This window comes from Aspergillus flavus, chromosome 4 (genome assembly GCF_009017415.1).
Source record: "Aspergillus flavus chromosome 4, complete sequence".
In the NCBI taxonomy this organism is placed as follows: domain Eukaryota; kingdom Fungi; phylum Ascomycota; class Eurotiomycetes; order Eurotiales; family Aspergillaceae; genus Aspergillus; species Aspergillus flavus.
The window spans coordinates 2,703,215-2,722,502 of NC_092405.1; the positions used below are offsets into that span (position 1 = coordinate 2,703,215).

At 46.6% G+C, this 19,288-nt stretch overlaps 6 protein-coding genes across 6 annotated transcripts; 2 read left to right on the forward strand and 4 right to left on the reverse strand.

The window, feature by feature from the left end:
* Window positions 1-266: 266 nt before the first annotated feature.
* Window positions 267-2,633, reverse strand: F9C07_4147 (choline transporter-like protein; the record flags this gene model as incomplete). Its single annotated transcript, XM_041285938.2, has 2 exons — window positions 267-2,539; window positions 2,621-2,633. The coding sequence occupies 2 exons, from the start codon at window positions 2,631-2,633 to the stop codon at window positions 267-269; spliced, it is 2,286 nt and encodes a 761-aa protein (XP_041146399.2).
* A 1,106-nt stretch (window positions 2,634-3,739) lies between these two features.
* F9C07_4148 (GTPase Rab2, small G protein superfamily) lies at window positions 3,740-4,633 on the forward strand (the record flags this gene model as incomplete). Its single annotated transcript, XM_041285946.1, has 2 exons — window positions 3,740-3,808; window positions 3,866-4,633. The coding sequence occupies 2 exons, from the start codon at window positions 3,740-3,742 to the stop codon at window positions 4,631-4,633; spliced, it is 837 nt and encodes a 278-aa protein (XP_041146400.1).
* A 384-nt stretch (window positions 4,634-5,017) lies between these two features.
* F9C07_4149 (dolichyl-phosphate-mannose protein O-mannosyl transferase) lies at window positions 5,018-7,497 on the reverse strand (the record flags this gene model as incomplete). The annotated part of the gene is made up of 5 exons (XM_071511182.1): window positions 5,018-5,661; window positions 5,725-6,484; window positions 6,538-7,090; window positions 7,155-7,285; window positions 7,360-7,497. 5 exons carry the CDS (start codon window positions 7,495-7,497, stop codon window positions 5,018-5,020), a joined length of 2,226 nt encoding a protein of 741 aa, XP_071366503.1.
* A 2,237-nt stretch (window positions 7,498-9,734) lies between these two features.
* F9C07_4150 (putative MFS monosaccharide transporter) lies at window positions 9,735-11,768 on the reverse strand (the record flags this gene model as incomplete). Its single annotated transcript, XM_071511183.1, has 5 exons — window positions 9,735-10,132; window positions 10,187-10,899; window positions 10,975-11,168; window positions 11,222-11,510; window positions 11,569-11,768. 5 exons carry the CDS (start codon window positions 11,766-11,768, stop codon window positions 9,735-9,737), a joined length of 1,794 nt encoding a protein of 597 aa, XP_071366504.1.
* A 1,970-nt stretch (window positions 11,769-13,738) lies between these two features.
* Window positions 13,739-15,165, reverse strand: F9C07_4151 (putative mitochondrial carrier protein; the record flags this gene model as incomplete). The annotated part of the gene is made up of 4 exons (XM_071511184.1): window positions 13,739-14,597; window positions 14,650-14,798; window positions 14,873-14,879; window positions 14,957-15,165. The coding sequence occupies 4 exons, from the start codon at window positions 15,163-15,165 to the stop codon at window positions 13,739-13,741; spliced, it is 1,224 nt and encodes a 407-aa protein (XP_071366505.1).
* A 596-nt stretch (window positions 15,166-15,761) lies between these two features.
* On the forward strand, window positions 15,762-19,170 carry F9C07_4152 (transcription elongation complex subunit; the record flags this gene model as incomplete). Its single annotated transcript, XM_041292083.1, has 6 exons — window positions 15,762-15,941; window positions 16,000-16,269; window positions 16,337-16,492; window positions 16,547-17,978; window positions 18,030-18,628; window positions 18,679-19,170. The coding sequence occupies 6 exons, from the start codon at window positions 15,762-15,764 to the stop codon at window positions 19,168-19,170; spliced, it is 3,129 nt and encodes a 1,042-aa protein (XP_041146404.1).
* Between the last annotated feature and the right edge of the window lie 118 nt (window positions 19,171-19,288).

Below are 19,288 nucleotides of genomic sequence, written 5' to 3' on the forward strand. Positions count from 1 at the left end.
TCTCTCACTCTCTCTCTCTTCCTAGAAACTCCCATCCTAATATATCCAAATTGATGCTCTTCTTCGATAAGCATTGCGATTGATGAACCCGAAACGCTAAAACCTTTAGGTGAACCGGAATCATGACTTTCCCAGGCTCAAACAACCTATAGCCGTATGAAAAGACAAAGGAGGCCGGGGGGATGACAAGGATGCGCTGAGGGTTAAGGACGGTGCCCACCTCGCATTGTGACAATGCTATGTAATGAGTATAACCGTTCAGACAATCAAGGTGCTTCTCGATGACGCGCAAAGCTCGAGTCTAAACTTGGCCCCTCACCAAAGAGCCAGCCAGCTTCCCGACAATACCTAGCCTCTCTACCATATGCGCCAACCTCGCTGCTCCAACAGATGACGGAGGCATCTACAATATCGGCTATTACACTCTCTATTGCTCCCAGCACACTCCAGCCGATCGTTCCCGCAATGAGCCCGACCACATAAGCATATACGCTGCCTCTAATAACACCACTACCGCTCGACACACCTAGGTCACGAGCAGTAGTCACCCAACCCCCAAACCCAAGAGCCAGGGACATCATGAGTCGGGCAGCGTGAAGGATCAGTTTTGAAAGCCGATATGGGATAAGAGGCGTCAAGCTTTCGTGAGATCGTGAATAGGACCGAGGATGAAGCGAGGAATTAATCATCGTAGGCGAAAGAGTCGTCATCCGGGCAAGACTTCGAGCAGATACCACCAGCGGCTGTGAATGTATTGAAGCATAAGTGAGTGCAAGAGGATCTGTGAGTGTTGTGACTGGAGTGGGCAGAACGGAGTAGGCGAACAAGCTTAAGACAGAGGTTGCACGACTCGGGAGTAAGAGAAGAGGAAGTCGAACAAGGAGTGCACATAATCTGGATAAACAAATCGTGCCAAATAAAGCCGTGAGTGAGTGACTAATTGCTGCCCAAACGATCTGCCTTGATGTCGGGGCAGGGGATGTGAGTCGGTGGAAGTACCACTGGCTCACTGTAGCAGCTGTTACTGCACGCTGAATGCCAGCGATAACTCCCAGTGACCAGACATAAACAAGAATGAAATAGACCCCGAGCCACCAACTACTGAAACTGATGATGAAGCGACCCGGCCCCGCTATGGTTCCCCCTAGGAATACCCGCGTGAACATAAGTATCCACAACCATGTCCATGAAACGATGAAGGCGAGAATACCAAGTCCAAGGATCAGGAGTTCTGGATTTGTGGCGAGGATCCGACAAGCAAACTCGAGAATTCTGATCGCTTTGCCTATAGCATGACGGCCCCGGATTACATTGTATATCCACACGCTAGCTATAATGAATGGGGCAATGGATCCCCATCTCATTACCTTATCCTGTATGCTTGTTCCATGCCAGGCGCCTTTGAAGCTTGAAACAAATGGATAAAGAGAGAAGGAATATAAGATCACGGGAACAGCGAATATGATCACGTATACCAGTTGACGTATGTAGGACCGCAGTAGTGCAAGCCAAAGCAGTGAGACAAAAACCGAGGCAACAGTATAGAATCCAAGCAGATAAAATGAGGCGTGAATAGTCAAGTATATCGTGTCGCCCCATGTCGATTTATCCTCTGAAGGAGTGGAAGTGTGGAGGTAGACGAGGAAAGAAGTGGCGAAAAGACAAGCGATAGATATTAAAAAGAGTTGGCCCCAAAAGAGATCGTGCACTGGCGATTCGGTTCTTACCGGGGCAAACGAGGCTTGAACACGGTCTGTGGGACTTAGTGACCGGGGGTCATTTATTGACGGTTGCCTATCCGCCCCCATTGGCATGAAAAACGAACCTATGCCAAAATTGCCCTTTCGTGATTGAGACTCCCCCCGAAATCGTTGGACGGAGGGAGGATTATCATCACCTGTCTCTGAAGAATCGGCTCTATCACCATCCGACGCAGATCGCAGGCTATCTTCGAGGTGAACGTCCACTAGGTTCTCTCTAGCTCTGATATTATATTCATCCATAGGTGGTCCATCTTCAACCTCAGCAGCCTCAGGTACGGTCTCCGCAGTTACCTCTTGTTCTCCGTGACAGGACGTTCCAGCACGCCAGGAGCTTCTTATGCCTTGCGCCTTGCAGTATCTTCCATATCTGGATGTTCCGTAATCCCCAACACTATTTGAATGGTCATCATCTTCATCGATCTCCGAAGAAGCTTTCAGATGGCTACTGCCGAAATTTCGCCTTGATTTCTGAAGGGCATAGAAGTCCGCAATCTCACGCTCATGCTCTGCTTCATCATCCTCTTCGCAAAAATTATCAGTAGCGCTGTAGAAAAGAGGCGCATGCTGGGCCAAGTTTCGCGACCCAAGAGGAAGATTAGAAATTTGAGATGCCGTTGGTTGATATGGGTCAAGGGTTGCTCTTTGCAAAAAGGAACGTGAGGATGGAAAGCGGGAGCTTCCCGGTTGCTGCATCAGCCGTCCATGCCCTTTCTTGCGTGTTTCGTCAGAGTGAGGAAGTAGTCGTGATTGTGACTGGGCAAGGAAGCGAGAGGCATCTGTGTAATGATGAGCGATGTCGGTCCAGTAAGCGGCCATGGAACTAGGTGTAGACAGTTATAACACTACATAATACATACATTCTGAGAACATCTCTAACTAGCTCCAGATGGAAGGCCACTTTGCGGTACAAAGCCGTAGCTGCTCCTCGACGGCCCTGAATGTTGCTCGTTCGAAAGTGCGATATGGAAGCGGTGAGCTCCAATAGATTAAGTGGTAGTTTCAGAGCCAGTGGTACGGGGAGGCTGGCAAGGAGGGCATCTGGGAGACTATTATATGAGAGTAACTCGCTCAGAGAATGTACGGTGAATCAGAAGGGAGAAATAAGGGCATCTGTAAGGCGTAAAGTGAACCAGTAGTGAAGAAGGTGCAAGCGTCATAAGGCAAGGTCATGGTGATAGATGACTCAGCTTTCGGAAGTGTCTCCACTTAAGGAACCTAACCTAACGCCCTAACGCTGTGGTTCCGGAAAGAACCTTTTAACTAACCGTAAATCTATTACTACGTATCTGGCATCCGTAGATAGCACTAGATACACTATGTACTCCAGATACCCCATTCACGGATCTACTATGTACTAGTCTACTAAGTATAAAAATGAGGACCCACAAAGGTAATCCACAGTGCTTGGCAGATCATATATCTTTTCATCTCGAAAACCTCTGCTGGCGACCCATTTACTAATTATCACATGGTGAGGTTATGGATCCTAACAAGGTATCGTAGCATGGCAGCCCATTGTTTTCGGATGATATTGTATGCAATTGAACAGTTTTTGGAGGAGAAGAAAGGAACACACTATCAGGTTAATTAGTCCGGGTTATGATCAAATATCGGGTGTTATGCATTAGATAAGCAAGAGTTGGCAGTCAATTGGCTTGGCATAAAGGTCGGTAAAGGGTGCTGTGTCTGTCTTATCACGTGCGCGGAAGGCCGCCCCACAGGAAAGCTCTGAAAAGCCCGCCTCCGCCTGTGTGTCAAAGCCCGCCTTAGGCAATTCTCATATGACCCATATAGCGGGACTAGGACGATTTTGTTTGTAGTCTCTATTGCCATATAAGCGGCTTACTTGCTCTAAACCCTGTCTCGGGTAGTTTTGCGGCGACGGTTTTCGGAGCATGAGTCTCTCAAACACCTGAGCTAGTGGATATTAGTTAATTAGGAATCACCTACCTTCAAACCTAGAGTCCGCTGTATCCATGTCACAGCCATGGGATTACATCGCTAAGCTAGTTTGTATTGGTGACTCTGGAACTGGAAAGTCTAGCGTGAGTGTCTGATCTCTCTTTGAATGCCGTAGCTCAAGCATGCTGACCCTTGCTTAGTTGACTATTCGGCTTTGCGAAGGACGCTTTTCATCTTCCCACGATGTGACTATTGGTGTGGAGTTTGGATCGCGTATTGTTCCAGTTGGACCACCTGCTTCACAGGCCCTAAATTTAGAATCAAACACCAACTCTCACAACCGTCCGTTTTCGTCGCCAGTAACTTCAGATACCTCAGAGGAGCCCATCGTCTCCGGTTTACCTAACCCTCCACGAAAAATGGCTGAGTCTCAGAAAAAGATGAAGTTATCACTATGGGATACAGCAGGGCAGGAAACGTACAAATCCATCACACGGTCTTATTTTCGAGGTGCCTCTGGTGCTTTGCTTGTGTTCGATATAACAAGACCATCTACGTTTACTTCATGCACACAGTGGTTGCACGATTTGCGGCAAATTGCGGAAGAAGGAATTGTAGTTATTCTTGTCGGTAACAAAAGCGATCTGACCGGTAATGAGCCGGAACGGAGTGAGAGGCATGTTACGAGGCGAGAGGCAGAGGAGTGGTGCCGCATGAACAACGTCGTACGCTACGTTGAGACCAGTGCAAAGTCTGGTGACGGCGTCGAGCGTGCGTTTCTTGAGGTTGCCGAGAGAATTTATCGAAATATCGAGGCGGGCAGGTACGATTTGAATGACCGTCGAAGCGGAGTGAAGGGCTTCGGCGCTACCGGTGGGGGTGGCACTAGTGTGCCGACAACTGTTACTCTAGGCTTGAACGATGCGATGCGCAGGGGTGGAAATGGATGGGCTGGAAACTGTTGTTAGATGACGTCCACAATTGCGATAAACCTGATTGTGCAATGGTACCTGAGAGCAGCGACAAGTCCACTAGGTTACTCCTCTTAGACACGGCCGTCAATGCTTGAACTAGGCTTTAGGGGAGTTTGAAATACTGAAACTACCAATAAAGATCAAAAGTCCTTCTGGATTTGACGGGGTAAACAAGACTTCATTGACATCGCCGGCATAGCCGATGGGATACTACACAGACTATAGTGACGGTGATTCAAAATAGCAACACAATGGAAGCATGGGGGGTTGGAGACAACGGGAAGGCGATAATAAAACAGCAAAGTGAGACAAAGAACCTTATAGGGAGACAAAGAGGAAAGAAAAGTAGAGAGGGAATGACAGAAGCGGCGAGGTGTTTCAATTGGCGATGCGCCAGCCGCTCAGCCAGTCCAAATGACCCCACTGCTGACTCGAACCTTCAATGCCAAACACAAGCACGCGGAAATGCACGAACATTCCAACTATGATAGCGTAAAGTAAAGAATAGATCACCCAGCGGGATTTAACATCCATCGTTTGCGTGAGCCAGTCAACGCAAAATCCAAAGGTAAGAATGGCGTAATATAATGCTGGGTAGTAATGATGAACATACGTCACTCTTCCCATAACAATGAAAGGCAGATAATGCAGAATCCATCCAATGACTGGGTACAAGCCAGAATAATGGATATGGTTGATATCTGCCTGGGAAAGCTCATTGTAACCTCGCTGCCAGCGCACGAGATACCAAATTACCAAGAGCCCAAAGATGCCAAGGCTAAATGTACTTCCCCAGTAAACGAATGGGTTGCCAAGGAGATAGTATTTAATAGTATTGTCATCCCAAGAGCACATCCGGAGCCCAACATTAAGTATTGGCCACTGCCAAAATTTCGAGGCGAGATCATCTTGTTTATCTGGGTCAGGAACCAACGCATTGTTGGACGTCATCATGGCAACATTCAAATGAATAAAGTCTTTCAAGAAAGGCGACTTGTAGGATCCTGGATCACCAGGTGGGACTGTATATTAATAGTCAATATCTTTTCTCTGCAAATGCATGGGGCTTAAAGATTGAAGCTTACGCCGGTCATTGAAATGAGACTCGACATTCCAATGTGTGTAAACATCGCTCGGTTTGTTCTCCTTCACGCATGTGGTTTCAATCTGTTTGAAGCCCCACTGGGGGAGATTGACGTTGCCTGCTCGTAAATAACAACCCAGGACAGGATGTCGCAGGCGGAACGCAGTGGTAAGTGTACGGATTTTACTTCTATCCTTCGATGCAACATCATCAACCACCTCAACCAACCAATGATCTTTATCATCGCCGATAGTGACATTGCCGTAGCATGAGACTTCGTAGTGTGACTTGGTAATTGGTGCAGAAATAGCATGAGAGTGCAAATTCCGGCCTGTCTGTCCATGAATAAGACGAATGACATCACCATCACCTACAAACTTTAGGGGCGCACTCGGATCATACTCTGGCTCGCGGCGGCTGGGATAGATGAACCAGTCGTTGTTGGCGTCCTTGTGGTGATAACAGGTAACCTGCTGCTGGGTGGATCCTTCGGGGTACGTCTGGATATGCGAATGGAGAAGTCCGCCGCCGTAGCCCATGTTCTTCAGTGTGACTCTAGAGCCGAGAGCAATTTCCAGGGGGCTATCTTTCCCGACCTCGGTTCCTCTCAGATTAGCCTGGAAAAGTGAACTCATTTGGGCATCGCCCGGTCCACTATTTTCCAGAACCAAGAAATGCAGGTAGAACGAAAATACATAAACCAAAACGGGTATAATGATCAGCCCCACCACACGAGCCATGAGATGCTTGGCAAAGACGACCTGCTAGTAGGCTTAGCAACAGATTCGAAACATGGAATCCTTTCACAACTGACCTCTGATATCTTTAGATCGCCAAATTTGTTCCAAAGATCCTCGATTGTATAGAGGCCTACAAGCGCTGTGCAAAAGAAACCCACCCACTTCACACTGCACACACAACCAATGCTTATCCCGGTCAGGAATAGCCAGACAAACCACTCAATCGAGAAACTCGCATACTGTAGTCGGTGAAACTTTGCCCAACAAAGGGTAGTGGTGAACGTGAAACAGAGTAGCATGGAATCCAGTAATATAAACCTTGAGATTGTTGCGTATGAGTTTTCAAGTAGTACCATCAAACTCACGAGCCAGATAGTAGCTCTGCGGAAGCCAAGTTCTCGTGCGGTATAATAAGCGAGTGGCACGCACACGACGCCGAACGCAGCGTTAAAGACGCGCATGAAAGTATAGTTGACTTCTTCCGGATATTTTTCACCAGATTTAAATTCGAACGACCCGTTGTAACCGGCAAGATATCCCGACAAGCCGACAAGCATTTTTCCCAGCGGCGGGTGTACGTCGAAATAGAACTCGCGTTTCAAGTAATGTGATCCGAACTTGCCAAAGCTAAACCTAGGGTAAGAGACTGGGCCAACACGGTACGATTCATTAGGGGTTATGTTTCTCTTACTGCGCTTCATCCCAAGTCACAATATTCGAGCGACCAATTCGGTACATGCGAGTAAAGATAGCCACAGCCGTCAACAGAATGGGCATTATCAGAGGTTCCCAATTATCCAGAATGGAAACTGATGGATTAGCCTACACATCAGCCCAACTAATGTTAGTTCTTGAGCACTGTATCTTTAGGGCGCTATAACGAGGAGAAAACATACTTTGAGCTGAGGCTTGCGCTTGCTTTCCTCCGTGCCATCAGGCTTCCTTCTAAGCCCCTCGGTATGCGGGACATTTCGGCGCCGCATATCAGAAGCTAAATTGACCCCGGTACTTGATGCAGAGTCCATTTCCGCCATAGTGGAGGATCCCTCGCTGGAAGTTTTCGGTTTGGTTATAAAGGGAGTAAGTAGGAGGCGTATATCTAGAGGGAAGACTCGAAGTATTGGCAAAGAGGTAGTAATAACAAAAAAGAAAAGAAAGAAAAAGAAAAGGCGGTTGAACGAAGGAAATATTCAACAAGAAAGTACAATTGAGTTCAACAATAAGACAGTTTCATATCCGATAGCATAATATGGAGTTCCGTGAACGCGAGGTAATGGGGAGGCCGGGTCTACAGTTCTAGTGGAAAAGTGAATCAATTGTAGTGAAATGAAGAAAGGGGAGGAATAGAAAGGATCGAATGGGAAGAAAAAGGAAAGGAGCCACAAGAACAATCAAAGGATGGAGGAGGACAGGGAAGGCATTGGAAATGAAAGACGACAACACTTTTCGAGTTCAGAGCAGTTAGAGCAGTGGTGTAGGTAGTGGAAGCGAATGGAGAGTTGGCCTGGACATAACACGGAAAAACCGGCGCGGCCATCCCAAGCTGCGGCCCCGCTTAGGCCACATTGAAATCCGGCCATGGGTACAGGGTATGTACTAATAATACCTATCACAACTCTCTCCATTGTACAGTAGATGAAGGGTCTTGAGATTACCCTGCATCCAAAACTAGGTAGTATGTAGCATTATATAGCAATATATATTCCTTTAAATGGAAATCACCTGTCTCTTAGGGCCATCTTACGCTTACAGAGCCTATCGATATTGCATGGCTCATCTCAGGCGAATATTTACCGTAATTGCTGTGCTGCCTAGAAGGTATTGAGACAAAGGGGATAGATAATATTCCACACCACACTACTACTGGGTAGATAGTTTTGTTTTCGAGTTGTTCTAAGTATGGCGCACCCAGGTAACGAGCTAGCAGCGGTGTTAATGGCGCAAGTACACCACACCCAAGACACAAGACCGACAGTGGTCTAGAACGTTACTAGCTCGGTGTAGTATATTCTATTTGAAGTTCCCCCTTGACATAATGACTGCCACTGTAAACGCCCGAACAAACTGCTCAAATAGTGATATAATTTTAGCTTTAATAAGAATTATTCATTAAAGGATGATTATTCGAACACCCTCTGAAGATACCAATTGATCGGTGTCATTGAAATCCATCTCTTATTGGCTTGCCTGGCTTTGCTCAACGCCGCTAGATCATGGTTTAATCCAGAAACCTCTGATCTTCAATTATCGTCAATCCATTACGGGAGTCGGTATATTTGGATCTACATAAAGAACACGATCATAGTGAGAACGATGTACTAATCTCGGCATTTACATTCCACGGCCACCAAGCTCCCTCTGCTTATCTCTGTTCTACATGATGTATGGTGTGGTATTACCCAGCGTGACGTAGAGATAAACTATCCCCCATGCCTAGCGACAGGGAGCAATTCATAACATCAAATAACACTACTATATATAGGAAGATATTTCTTCCAGGTTGGAGAGAATAGTAATAGGAGATTGAGTCACAGGCGTAGAGTCACCAGCTTGGTCAAGCTTACTTAGTACCGTTCGATCTTGTCATTTAAAACTTTTGAAAAAGCTCTTCCTGCGGCGTGCTTTGAGAGAACCTCCACCGCAATTAATGCTATGAAGATTCTTTTGAGTTGAGTCCTACGTGGCAACCGACACCTATTTTACACACCATACGACCAGTGAATGTATGGATTCAAATGTGCATACACATATCACCCCGCAGCAGCAGCCTGCTCCTACTGAGCCCCCCTTAGCCCCAGCGTTCACTCCCACAAGAGACCGACGGAGTGAATTGAAGGACACAAGTCTCAGTAATACCCATTGTCCTGAGCGTTATCACCAAGGGTGTGAGCATCCAGGACAGAATATGTCGATCTCTTTTAACCCAGTACATAGTAATTAGCTCACATCCATTGAGATATCGAGTCCGAACTGATATCTCAGTATGGGTAATCCTTGATAACTCCGTCATATCTCACAGCAAATGCACCGTAATTCTATGCAACAGTGGGGTAAGACAACGGTAGACGTACGCGTACTGGGAGAAACAGCGAAATATGGACACGAAGCAAAGGCCAAAAAAAGGCACGTGTGACATGTAAAAAAAAACCCCCCACCTCATACTCCTCCGAGGAAGAAAAAGGAATTAAGAAAGTAAAAACTAAGGTAGTGTGATATCAGTGGATGGTATATAGGAACCCGGTTGTGATTTGATGATGCCCGTACCGTCCCATTACTCGTTCTCATCATCTTGTCCAAGGCGTCTATACTGAGTACCTTGAAGCCGTTGCCCAGATGATCCCTTGTGACGAGAGACCATGTTCGAAATCCAACCGCCAAGACCTTCAAGGCGGCCACCACCGCCATCTCGAGAACCACGCTGGCCAACTTTAGCGTTCTCGCCAGCATTGATGGTTGGAGGATCGATGTCTAGACCAGGAATGGCATTTTCAGGTCCAAACTGGCTATATTGCCGACGTATGTCAAGTGAAGGCACAGGCGAACTAATACTCATTAGAGAGCCATGTTCTCCTTGGGAGGCGGGTGTTGGCATGGCGGTTGTTGCGTCCCCAAACAGAGTATCCATATCCTCGAGGCGAACGCCACTGGTTTCCGGGTATAGGAAGTAAACTAAGCAAAGCACATGTCAGGATATAGTAACTTGCTGAAGAGAATGATACTAACCGAGCACAAAACTACACGCACAGAAAAAGGCGTGTACTAGGTAGAGGCGCCATTTTATCACGGCCTGAAGGATAGGTGTGAGCTCTCCAACAAGCCAGTTAAAAGCCCAGTTTGTAGCTGTGCTAAGACTGGCACCTTTTGCACGAATGCTTAACGGCAAGATCTCGGGCGGGTATAGCCACGGGATAGGTCCCCAGGATGCGCCAAAAGCAGCATTGTAAATCATAACGAGAATCACAGTGAGCGTGGGAGTTGCTGCAACATCAATGAAAATAAAATATGATATTAAAGAGAGAGAGACAATCATAGCGACTGCTCCTGAAAGGAGGATTGGTCGCCTTCCCCAGCGATCAACAAGGTACCATGGAGGAACCGTAGATGCCAAGTATGAGATTGCATTGATGCCGGTCATCAAAATGGCATCGCGGCCCGCCCACCCCGCGGATTCGAAAACGAGCGGGGCGTAATATGAGATGACGTTAATGCCATTCAGTTGGGCTAAAGCCTGGGCGGACATGGCTATAAAGACCCGTTTGCGATATCGCTTGAACATGTCAGTGTAGGATCTTTCACCTTCTTGCCGCTGCAGAAGAACATCCATTTTAATTTCTCTGTACTCCTGCCTTGCTTTGTCATTGTGCAAATCTCCCTGTCCGTAGAGATTAGCAATAACTACCATACCCTCCTCATCATAGTCATTATCTAACAGCCATCTGATCGAGCAAAACATTAGTAGATGTTATGGTTGTAAGCATAAGCATATTTCGGCAAGCTCTCAGGAGACATACCTTGGTGATTCACATATAACAAGGCTTCCTAGTCCAAGAAGAGCCCCCATGATGCACTGGCATAGTAATGGTAGACGCCACGAATAGTTGTTGTCGATAAAGCTACAGAAGTAATCAACCCAGACACTGGCTGCATATCCTGAAATATTTCCGGTGAACTCAATACACGCCAACTTCCCTCGGTTGTGGGGGGGCTTGAGGCTAGCTGTTAGCAGTGGTGGACAAGGCTGGTGGTATAAGAATTTACCGATATCTCAGACTGGTAAACAGGTACGATCGTTGACAATGCGCCAACTCCTAAACCAGCGACAATACGACCGACCATCATCATGGCAAGTCCATTTGCAAATGTCTGCAGCGCCCCGCCTATGAAAAAGACTATTGAACCATAAAGAATCGTTCGGCGGCGCCCTATCAAATCGCCAATACGTCCAACAAGTAGCGAAGATATAAAGGCTCCAACCTCGAGGATTGCAACAACCGTGCCAATTGCAGCGCGTGACGGTTGGTTGAAGTAGTCCTTAAAATACCAACCACTGCCTCGTTATTAATTTGAGAACCTCCTGGAACCTTCTTTTGGGACAGGAGACGAACGTGATAATACCAGACATGACACCTTGGTCATAGCCAAAAAGGAAGACACCTAAAGATACAAAGACACTAGTAAAGTACCTTTGTGGGGTTAGCGAGAATACAGATACCAGAAAGGGATGTAAGAATATAAAATTCACATACAGCAGTGGCTTCCCAACTAAGCCATGCATTTGTGCCGTCTGCCGATTGCTTGGAGACATTATGACAGCGAGAAGACGTTCAACCCGCGAAATATGCCGGGGTGGGGGACGGGGTATCTCTATTGATGTCTTTTCGGGTTCGGCTTGCTCAGTGACGAGATTGCTTTCGTTAGGATAATGTACTCGTTTTAGCTGTTTTACTCGCGCCCTCGACCCAGATGGACTAGAGATCTCACGATCCAGAGGTTCTCCGAGACGGACCCGGAGAGGGTCTTCTTCATTAGCGAGCTGTTCAGCTAAGTCGCCAGTGTCTGTCCAGAGAGAGTACTCAGACTCGACAGACTGTGCAGATAAAGAAGAACGCCGGCTACCCTTCTCGCTAGCAGATTCGCGTGCTCTCACAGACTGTACAGGAGTTGGCTGAAACCGGTATTCTAAGGACTGCAAGGGTATGCTCGAGGAAGTACGTGGTGAAGATGTCGAAGTAATGTTGCCGGTCGTGATGGGCTGCAATTACCAGCCCTTCTTGCGTTGAAAGGTGAGTAGGTAATATGTTTGACTTAAGGTAGATCACCAAGTGATGCGGGTAGAGACTCCCCGTGTTTCTCCGCAGAGAGATGGACTATGGAAATTTCATCAAGGGGCATACGAACTAACAGGCTGGTCCCGATGAGTCCCACTCGAAGGGATGAATCAGAAGTACAGCTCTGTGATAGTGAGGCGGAGGACTGGTAAGTGACCAATAGACAAGTCAACGAGAGTAGAAAGCGGTGATGATGATTCTGTTCACGAGACGGGCAGTTGACCAACAATGCAAAATGACGAAAATTGATGTTGTTCAGCCGAGAAGAGACGGTCAGGTGGAAGTAAGGAAAGGGAATCAAATAAGGCTGCTAACAGGCTGGGCAAAGGGCATATTTACGTTAGCAGGTGATGAATTACAACCAAGAATAGGTACAGCTGATCACTGGGCGAAGTTTATGTGCTCCAAACGGCATGGCCAGGTGGGGGGCTTCATACAGAATAAAAATTAAGGAACAGTGCTCCGAAATGCCTAGGGGCAACGATGAACAGCTGTAACAGTGACTGTAATAATGTGTAGTAGTATTGATTATTCTTTGCTGGACGGAGCCTGGAGGTCGGGTATCTTGGGGGACCTCCACAACCAGCGGACGGGTGGATCCAGGAAATATGGGTCACTTGGCCTAGTCTTAGGTAAATTGTCCATCCATTCGACCAGACGTGCATATTAAACTATCCTGAGACCCAAGATTTTTTAAGTCGCTACTAGATAGGCCACTCCGATGAGGTAAGGAACCAGGTAGGACCTCTTCCAGGTAGACTTTATACGAAATTCAAAGAGGTACCTTGGCAATCAGAATCACCTACCTGGTACAGGTACTGACTGTATTTACCGAGTCCATACCTAGACCTGATACTCTCTCTATGTAGTATGTATGTCGGATCGGGGTACTTTCCATTTGACTGCCTAAATATGGGCAGCCACCCCTACTCCGTATGCGCCAATGGAGTACATTCATGAGGATAATTCCTTTTTTTTTTTTTTTTTTTGGAACTACGGCGATTTTGGAGCAGTCATGTTTAGCCGGTTACATATGACCATTTATTCCTGTTAGGTGACCCGTCAGAGGTGGCCCGGCCGTGCTTAAGGGGACCTCCGCGTAACAATCACTTGATAGCAAATCTCTCTACGGGAAAGCAGTCAAGACTCAAGTGGCAGGAACCCCTAAAGATTTATAGATACACTTATACTAGTATACTAACTTACTCAAGTATACCAGGGGTTTTAGCTCACAGGATAAAGATGTACAGAGAAAACCGCAGATACCCTTTCCCTTACTAGGCGTAACAAGCACATTAGCTTCCATATTTGACAGCCAATTGACATCATGACGCAGCCTTTGTACCGCGTCTGCGTCATATTCCAACCACAGGGATATATTCGGCTACTAGCCCCTTAGCTGATTCCTCTTCTCATCCAAAATACACCATGTGGAATAGTGGAAGCACTAGGATAGAAGAATAACATATCCATCTTTTTGAATATACACAGCATCAGCCAAGCTGGCATATTTACGACGCACCAACTCGAATATCACCAATCCAGCGCTAGTGCTAGGCACTTGACGTATGGCATCTCTTACAAATCCGCGAAACAACCAATGGCGCCAGCCACCAGCTCGCTTGGCCCTCTTCCTGCATCGTTTGTATGTCTCCTGATATGCAAGATAATAAAGACGTAGCATTTGCCGCCTGGAAGGGTGGAGACTTGCCTGATGATCCAGATATTCTAGTCGAGCAACATGAAGGTTTTGTATCATGCTTAGCGGGTGCTGTATTGCTTGTTGGGCTATAGATGCCGCAACGCCCGCGGCCATCAAAAAGCATGGCTCCAGAGTATAATGAGGTTTGATAAGTGGAACACCACGGCCATCGGACTGAGTAGAAAACAGCTCGTCCACATCGTGAATGCGCAAAGAACCATAGTATCCAGTGATAAATGAATAATATGCCTGCGATTTGATGTACTCGAAGAATGAGAAAAAGACGCCGTAGCCGAAAGCGTCACGCAAGAATGAAAGACTCCAACCCGCAAAGATACCACGGATGCCGATCTGTTTGAGTTTATGTCGGCCATAATGCCACATGCTCCGATACTGGCCTTCAAGTATGTCATTCGCCCGAAGACGAACCTGGAGAGCATCTAAAGGAGCAGCCACTATTGATTGCATAGTTCCAGCCGCAAATCCAGCTGTAAATGTATATAAGGGACTAGCAGGTGGATAGATACGCTTGACCCCACGGGAAACTGGCTCATACAAGGCTCCAAGAACTTGGAGGTATGATGTATATAGTACAGCACCAACCCTATTCGGAAAGTCAGATGTATACTAAGGGGTGTTTTTTTCTAGAAACCCACCCGGCATTTGCTAAAAGGGGAGGCATTATCTGATTTGGAATAAAGCGCCAACCGTATGTGCGAACAGCATGGACAAGTAACCCCGGGGTAGTAGTATGGAGAGACCATCGGCTTTCAGATGAGTGTGGATTGACAGCCCTGGCAAATGCCTGTTATGAAGCACATAGATAGACGGCCCGCATTAGTAATGAGAATATATGATGATCGGAGACAGGTCAAGTACCATGTAACTGAAGGCAAAGAAGTCAAGTCAATATGAGTTTTCCGAGAAAAGTAAAAATGAAGAAATAAAGCCACGGTTTCATACTCAACTCGAGTGCGAAAAAATGCTTTTATTGGCGCTCTGAAGTAGAAGGCAACCAACTGCGCGCTGAGAGCACGAACCCCAGCAGCAGAAGCCCCGGTGGCTGCGTTATTTCGTGGTTTCTTGTTGGGGGAGCCTTCAGTATCTGAAGTGATAACATAAGAACCACGGTCTATGGTATGACCAGGGGTGAAGCATTTTGTAGAATCCATTTTGCTGTATTAAGACTGATATGCTCCATCAGGAAGGTGACCGTATCTATATACTAGAAGCAATGAAAGCGGAAGGAATAATAAGTCCCGAGACAATGAATTAAGATTTGTGAGGATAGTATGAGAGAATGTGATGGATAGAAAGCATCCAGAAATTTATTTGGCAATATGATGCAGTTGTACTAGTAGTGGCTGCGGACATACCTCAGCGCCCTTTAAGGTCCCCTAAGTGATAAACTCTCAGTGCTGCAATGTCTGTTGCTGCAGATAAATCAAACAGTGCAAACACTTGGAGGTTTTGCCCAAAACGCGCTTTGCCGCTCTTGACTCGCGTTCGTTTGTAACAGTCTGGAGCCCTGAGATCCCGAGAATTATTACTAGCTTCTCCTGATAAGCTTCTACCTATGTCGCTTGCTTCCACAACCACATACCAACCTAAAGTAGCCGTGCCATTACTGGCTACTTGGGTGACTGTCTGATACATGCCCAGTGATATATTGCTTCCCTTTTACTTCATACTACCGTCCCCCTACCCAGACTTTGGTTGAATACCAGGAGGTTGCAGATCTTCAACTCGATCCCGAACAATATACATCATGGCTGAAGAGATCGTGATCGATAAAAGTGCATTTTTTAACCGTCTTTCGAGCTTCTTTGCAGCATGGAAGGCAGACAAACGACCTGGCCATGCTGTTTTTGGCGGCGTAGGATCAATCGTTATCCTCATGGGAAAAACAGATGAAGCAAATAGCTTTCAGAAGAACAACGCGATGCATGTATGACTCACTGTTCCTTTCACGTACAAGGCTCTGAATTACTGATCGTCAATTCTAGTTCTGGCTTCTTGGCTATGAATTTCCGGCTACGCTTATGGTTTTCACAACAGATATGATGTATGTTGTGACTACAGCAAAAAAGGGTGAGGACTGGCCTAACACGGATTCCGCATATCTCTCGGCTAACACTGGCCTCTTAAATGTAGCCAAACACCTTGAACCCTTGAAAGGTGGCAAGATCCCAGTGGAGATACTTGTCACCTCCAAGGATCCAGACGAAAAAAGTAGATCGTTTGAAAAATGCTTAGAAGTCATAAAAAATGCCGGCGTGAGTGCTACCCCAAACAAGAGACACCCGAATATACGCCATACGTGCTAACCGAATACCTCAACAGAAAAGAGTTGGCGTACTTCCAAAAGATACAGCTGCTGGCCCGTTCGCGGAAGATTGGAAGCGTGCGTTTGCAAACATAACACAAGATGTGGAAGAAGTCGACATATCACCCGCTCTTTCTTCGGCCGCCTTTTCGGTTAAGGATACAGATGAGTTGGTAAGTTCTTTTCCTGGTGCTGCACCGAGCGATCTGTGAGCTAATCTTCTGAAGGTGGCTATACGAAACGCGTCAAGGGCTTGTAGTGGTCTAATGTCGGAATATTTCGTCGACGAGATGTCTCGCCTACTCGACGAAGAAAAGCAAATGACCCACAAGGCACTCTCGATGCGGATCGACGCAAAAATTGATGATGCAAAATTCTTTAAGAAACTTGCTAAGCTCCCAGCGGAATTTGATCCTCAACAGATTGATTGGGCCTATGGCCCTGTCATCCAGAGTGGAGGAAAGTATGACCTTCGACTTACAGCTACGTCTGATAATAGTCACCTTCAGGCAGGGATTATTGTTGCTGGGTTTGGAATCCGGTACAAAACTTACAGTTCCATAATAGCACGCACCTATTTGGTAGATCCGAGCAAGTCCCAGGAAGCTAACTATGCCTTTCTACTGAACCTTCACGATACAGTCATGAAAGACGTTCGCGACGGGACGATGGCCAAAGATCTATTTAACAAAGCAATCGGGCTGGTACGAGCCAAAAAACCTGAGCTTGAAAGTCACTTTGTTAAAAGCGTTGGAGCCGGTATTGGAATTGAGCTCCGAGATTCTAATATGGTACTGAATGGAAAAAACAACAAAATTTTGAAGAGTGGCATGACTCTTTCTATAACGGTGGGGCTAACGGATGTCGAAGAACTGGAGTCAAAAGACAAAAACACTGCTGTCTACTCAATGATTATAACAGACACTGTACGTGTTGGAGAAAATGGTCCGCACATATTCACTAAGGACGCAGGTATTGATATGGATTCTGTTTCGTTCTACTTTGGAGACGAAGAGGAACCCCAGAAACCTGCCAAAGAGAAAAAGGAGGTCAAATCCAACGCAATGACTAGCAGAAATGTTACTCGCACCAAACTTCGCGCGGAGCGACCGACTCAGGTCAACGAAGGTGCAGAGGCACGACGACGCGAACACCAGAAGGAGTTGGCGACAAAAAAGACAAAGGAAGGCCTCGATCGATTCGCCGGTACTACTGGTGATGATAATGGAGTCACTCAGAAAAAATTCAAACGATTCGAATCGTACAAGAGGGATAACCAGTTGCCTACTAAGGTTAAAGATCTAACCATCTATGTGGATCACAAAGCATCAACGGTAATTGTTCCAATCATGGGTCGACCAGTACCTTTCCATATCAACACAATCAAGAATGCTAGCAAAAGTGACGAAGGAGAATACGCTTATCTCCGAATTAATTTCCTTTCCCCAGGGCAAGGTGTTGGTCGCAAGGATGACCAACCATTTGAAGACATATCAGCACACTTTTTGCGCAATTTAACCCTCAGATCCAAAGACAACGAACGACTTGCACAGGTTGCTCAAGATATCACAGAGCTCAGAAAAAATGCCTTGAGGCGTGAACAGGAAAAGAAAGAGATGGAAGATGTAGTGGAGCAAGATAAGCTCGTCGAGATCAGAAGTATTTGACAATAAACCTTAATCTTGCTGGCATGAGCTAATGGTACTCCAGATCGCCGTCCTGTGAGATTGCCCGATGTTTATCTTCGGCCTCCATTAGATGGCAAACGAGTTCCCGGAGAGGTCGAAATACACCAAAATGGTCTTCGTTATATGTCACCTTTCCGAAACGAGCATGTCGACGTACTTTTCAGCAACGTGAAACACCTATTCTTTCAGCCCTGTGCACACGAGTTGATTGTGCTAATTCACGTTCACCTGAAAACGCCCATCATGATTGGGAAGCGCAAGACGAGGGACGTGCAGTTTTATCGTGAGGCGACTGAGATGCAATTTGATGAGACTGGCAATCGTAGGCGCAAACATCGGTACGGCGATGAGGAAGAGTTCGAGGCAGAACAAGAAGAGAGGCGGCGGAGAGCAGCCTTAGATCGAGAATTTAAGGCCTTCGCTGAAAAAATAGCAGATGCAGGTAAAGACGAAGGAGTGGACGTTGACATCCCGTTTAGAGAAATTGGTTTCACTGGTGTACCGAACCGCTCCAATGTTCTAATTCAGCCAACCACGGATGCTCTGGTTCAGTTAACAGAGCCCCCTTTTCTTGTGATCACCCTAAATGAGATTGAAATTGCTCATTTAGAGCGGGTTCAGGTATGTACTGGTTGGACAGAGTTGCGCTTCATATTCTAACATGACTGTAGTTTGGGCTCAAGAACTTTGACTTGGTGTTTGTGTTCAAAGACTTCCACAGACCACCTGTTCATGTTAACACAATTCCCGTTGAGTCTCTCGAAGGAGTGAAAGATTGGCTGGATTCTGTCGACATTGCATTCACTGAAGGGCCACTAAACCTTAACTGGACTACAATCATGAAGACGGTCGTTAGTGATCCATACGGCTTCTTTGCAGATGGAGGCTGGTCATTCCTTGCAGCAGAGTCTGATTCCGAGGGTGGTGCATCCGATGAGGAAGAATCTGCATTCGAACTGTCGGAGTCAGAACTTGCTGCGGCAGACGAAAGCTCGGAAGACGATAGTGAATTTGATGATGACGCCAGTGCTGAGGCAAGTGAGGATTTTAGCGCGGATGAGGACAGTGGTGAGGATTGGGACGAATTGGAAAGGAAGGCCAAGAAGAAAGACAGAGAAAGTGGTTTGGATGATGAGGAACGTGGTAAGAAGCGAAAACGTTAGTCTATGTAATTGTATCCTCTTATGGAGCCTGTGTCTCATTTCCTTTTACTTACCATATCTTTTCCTTCTGAGGATGTCACTAGTTTCATGGTGATGATTACCAGATTTCAGACATTAG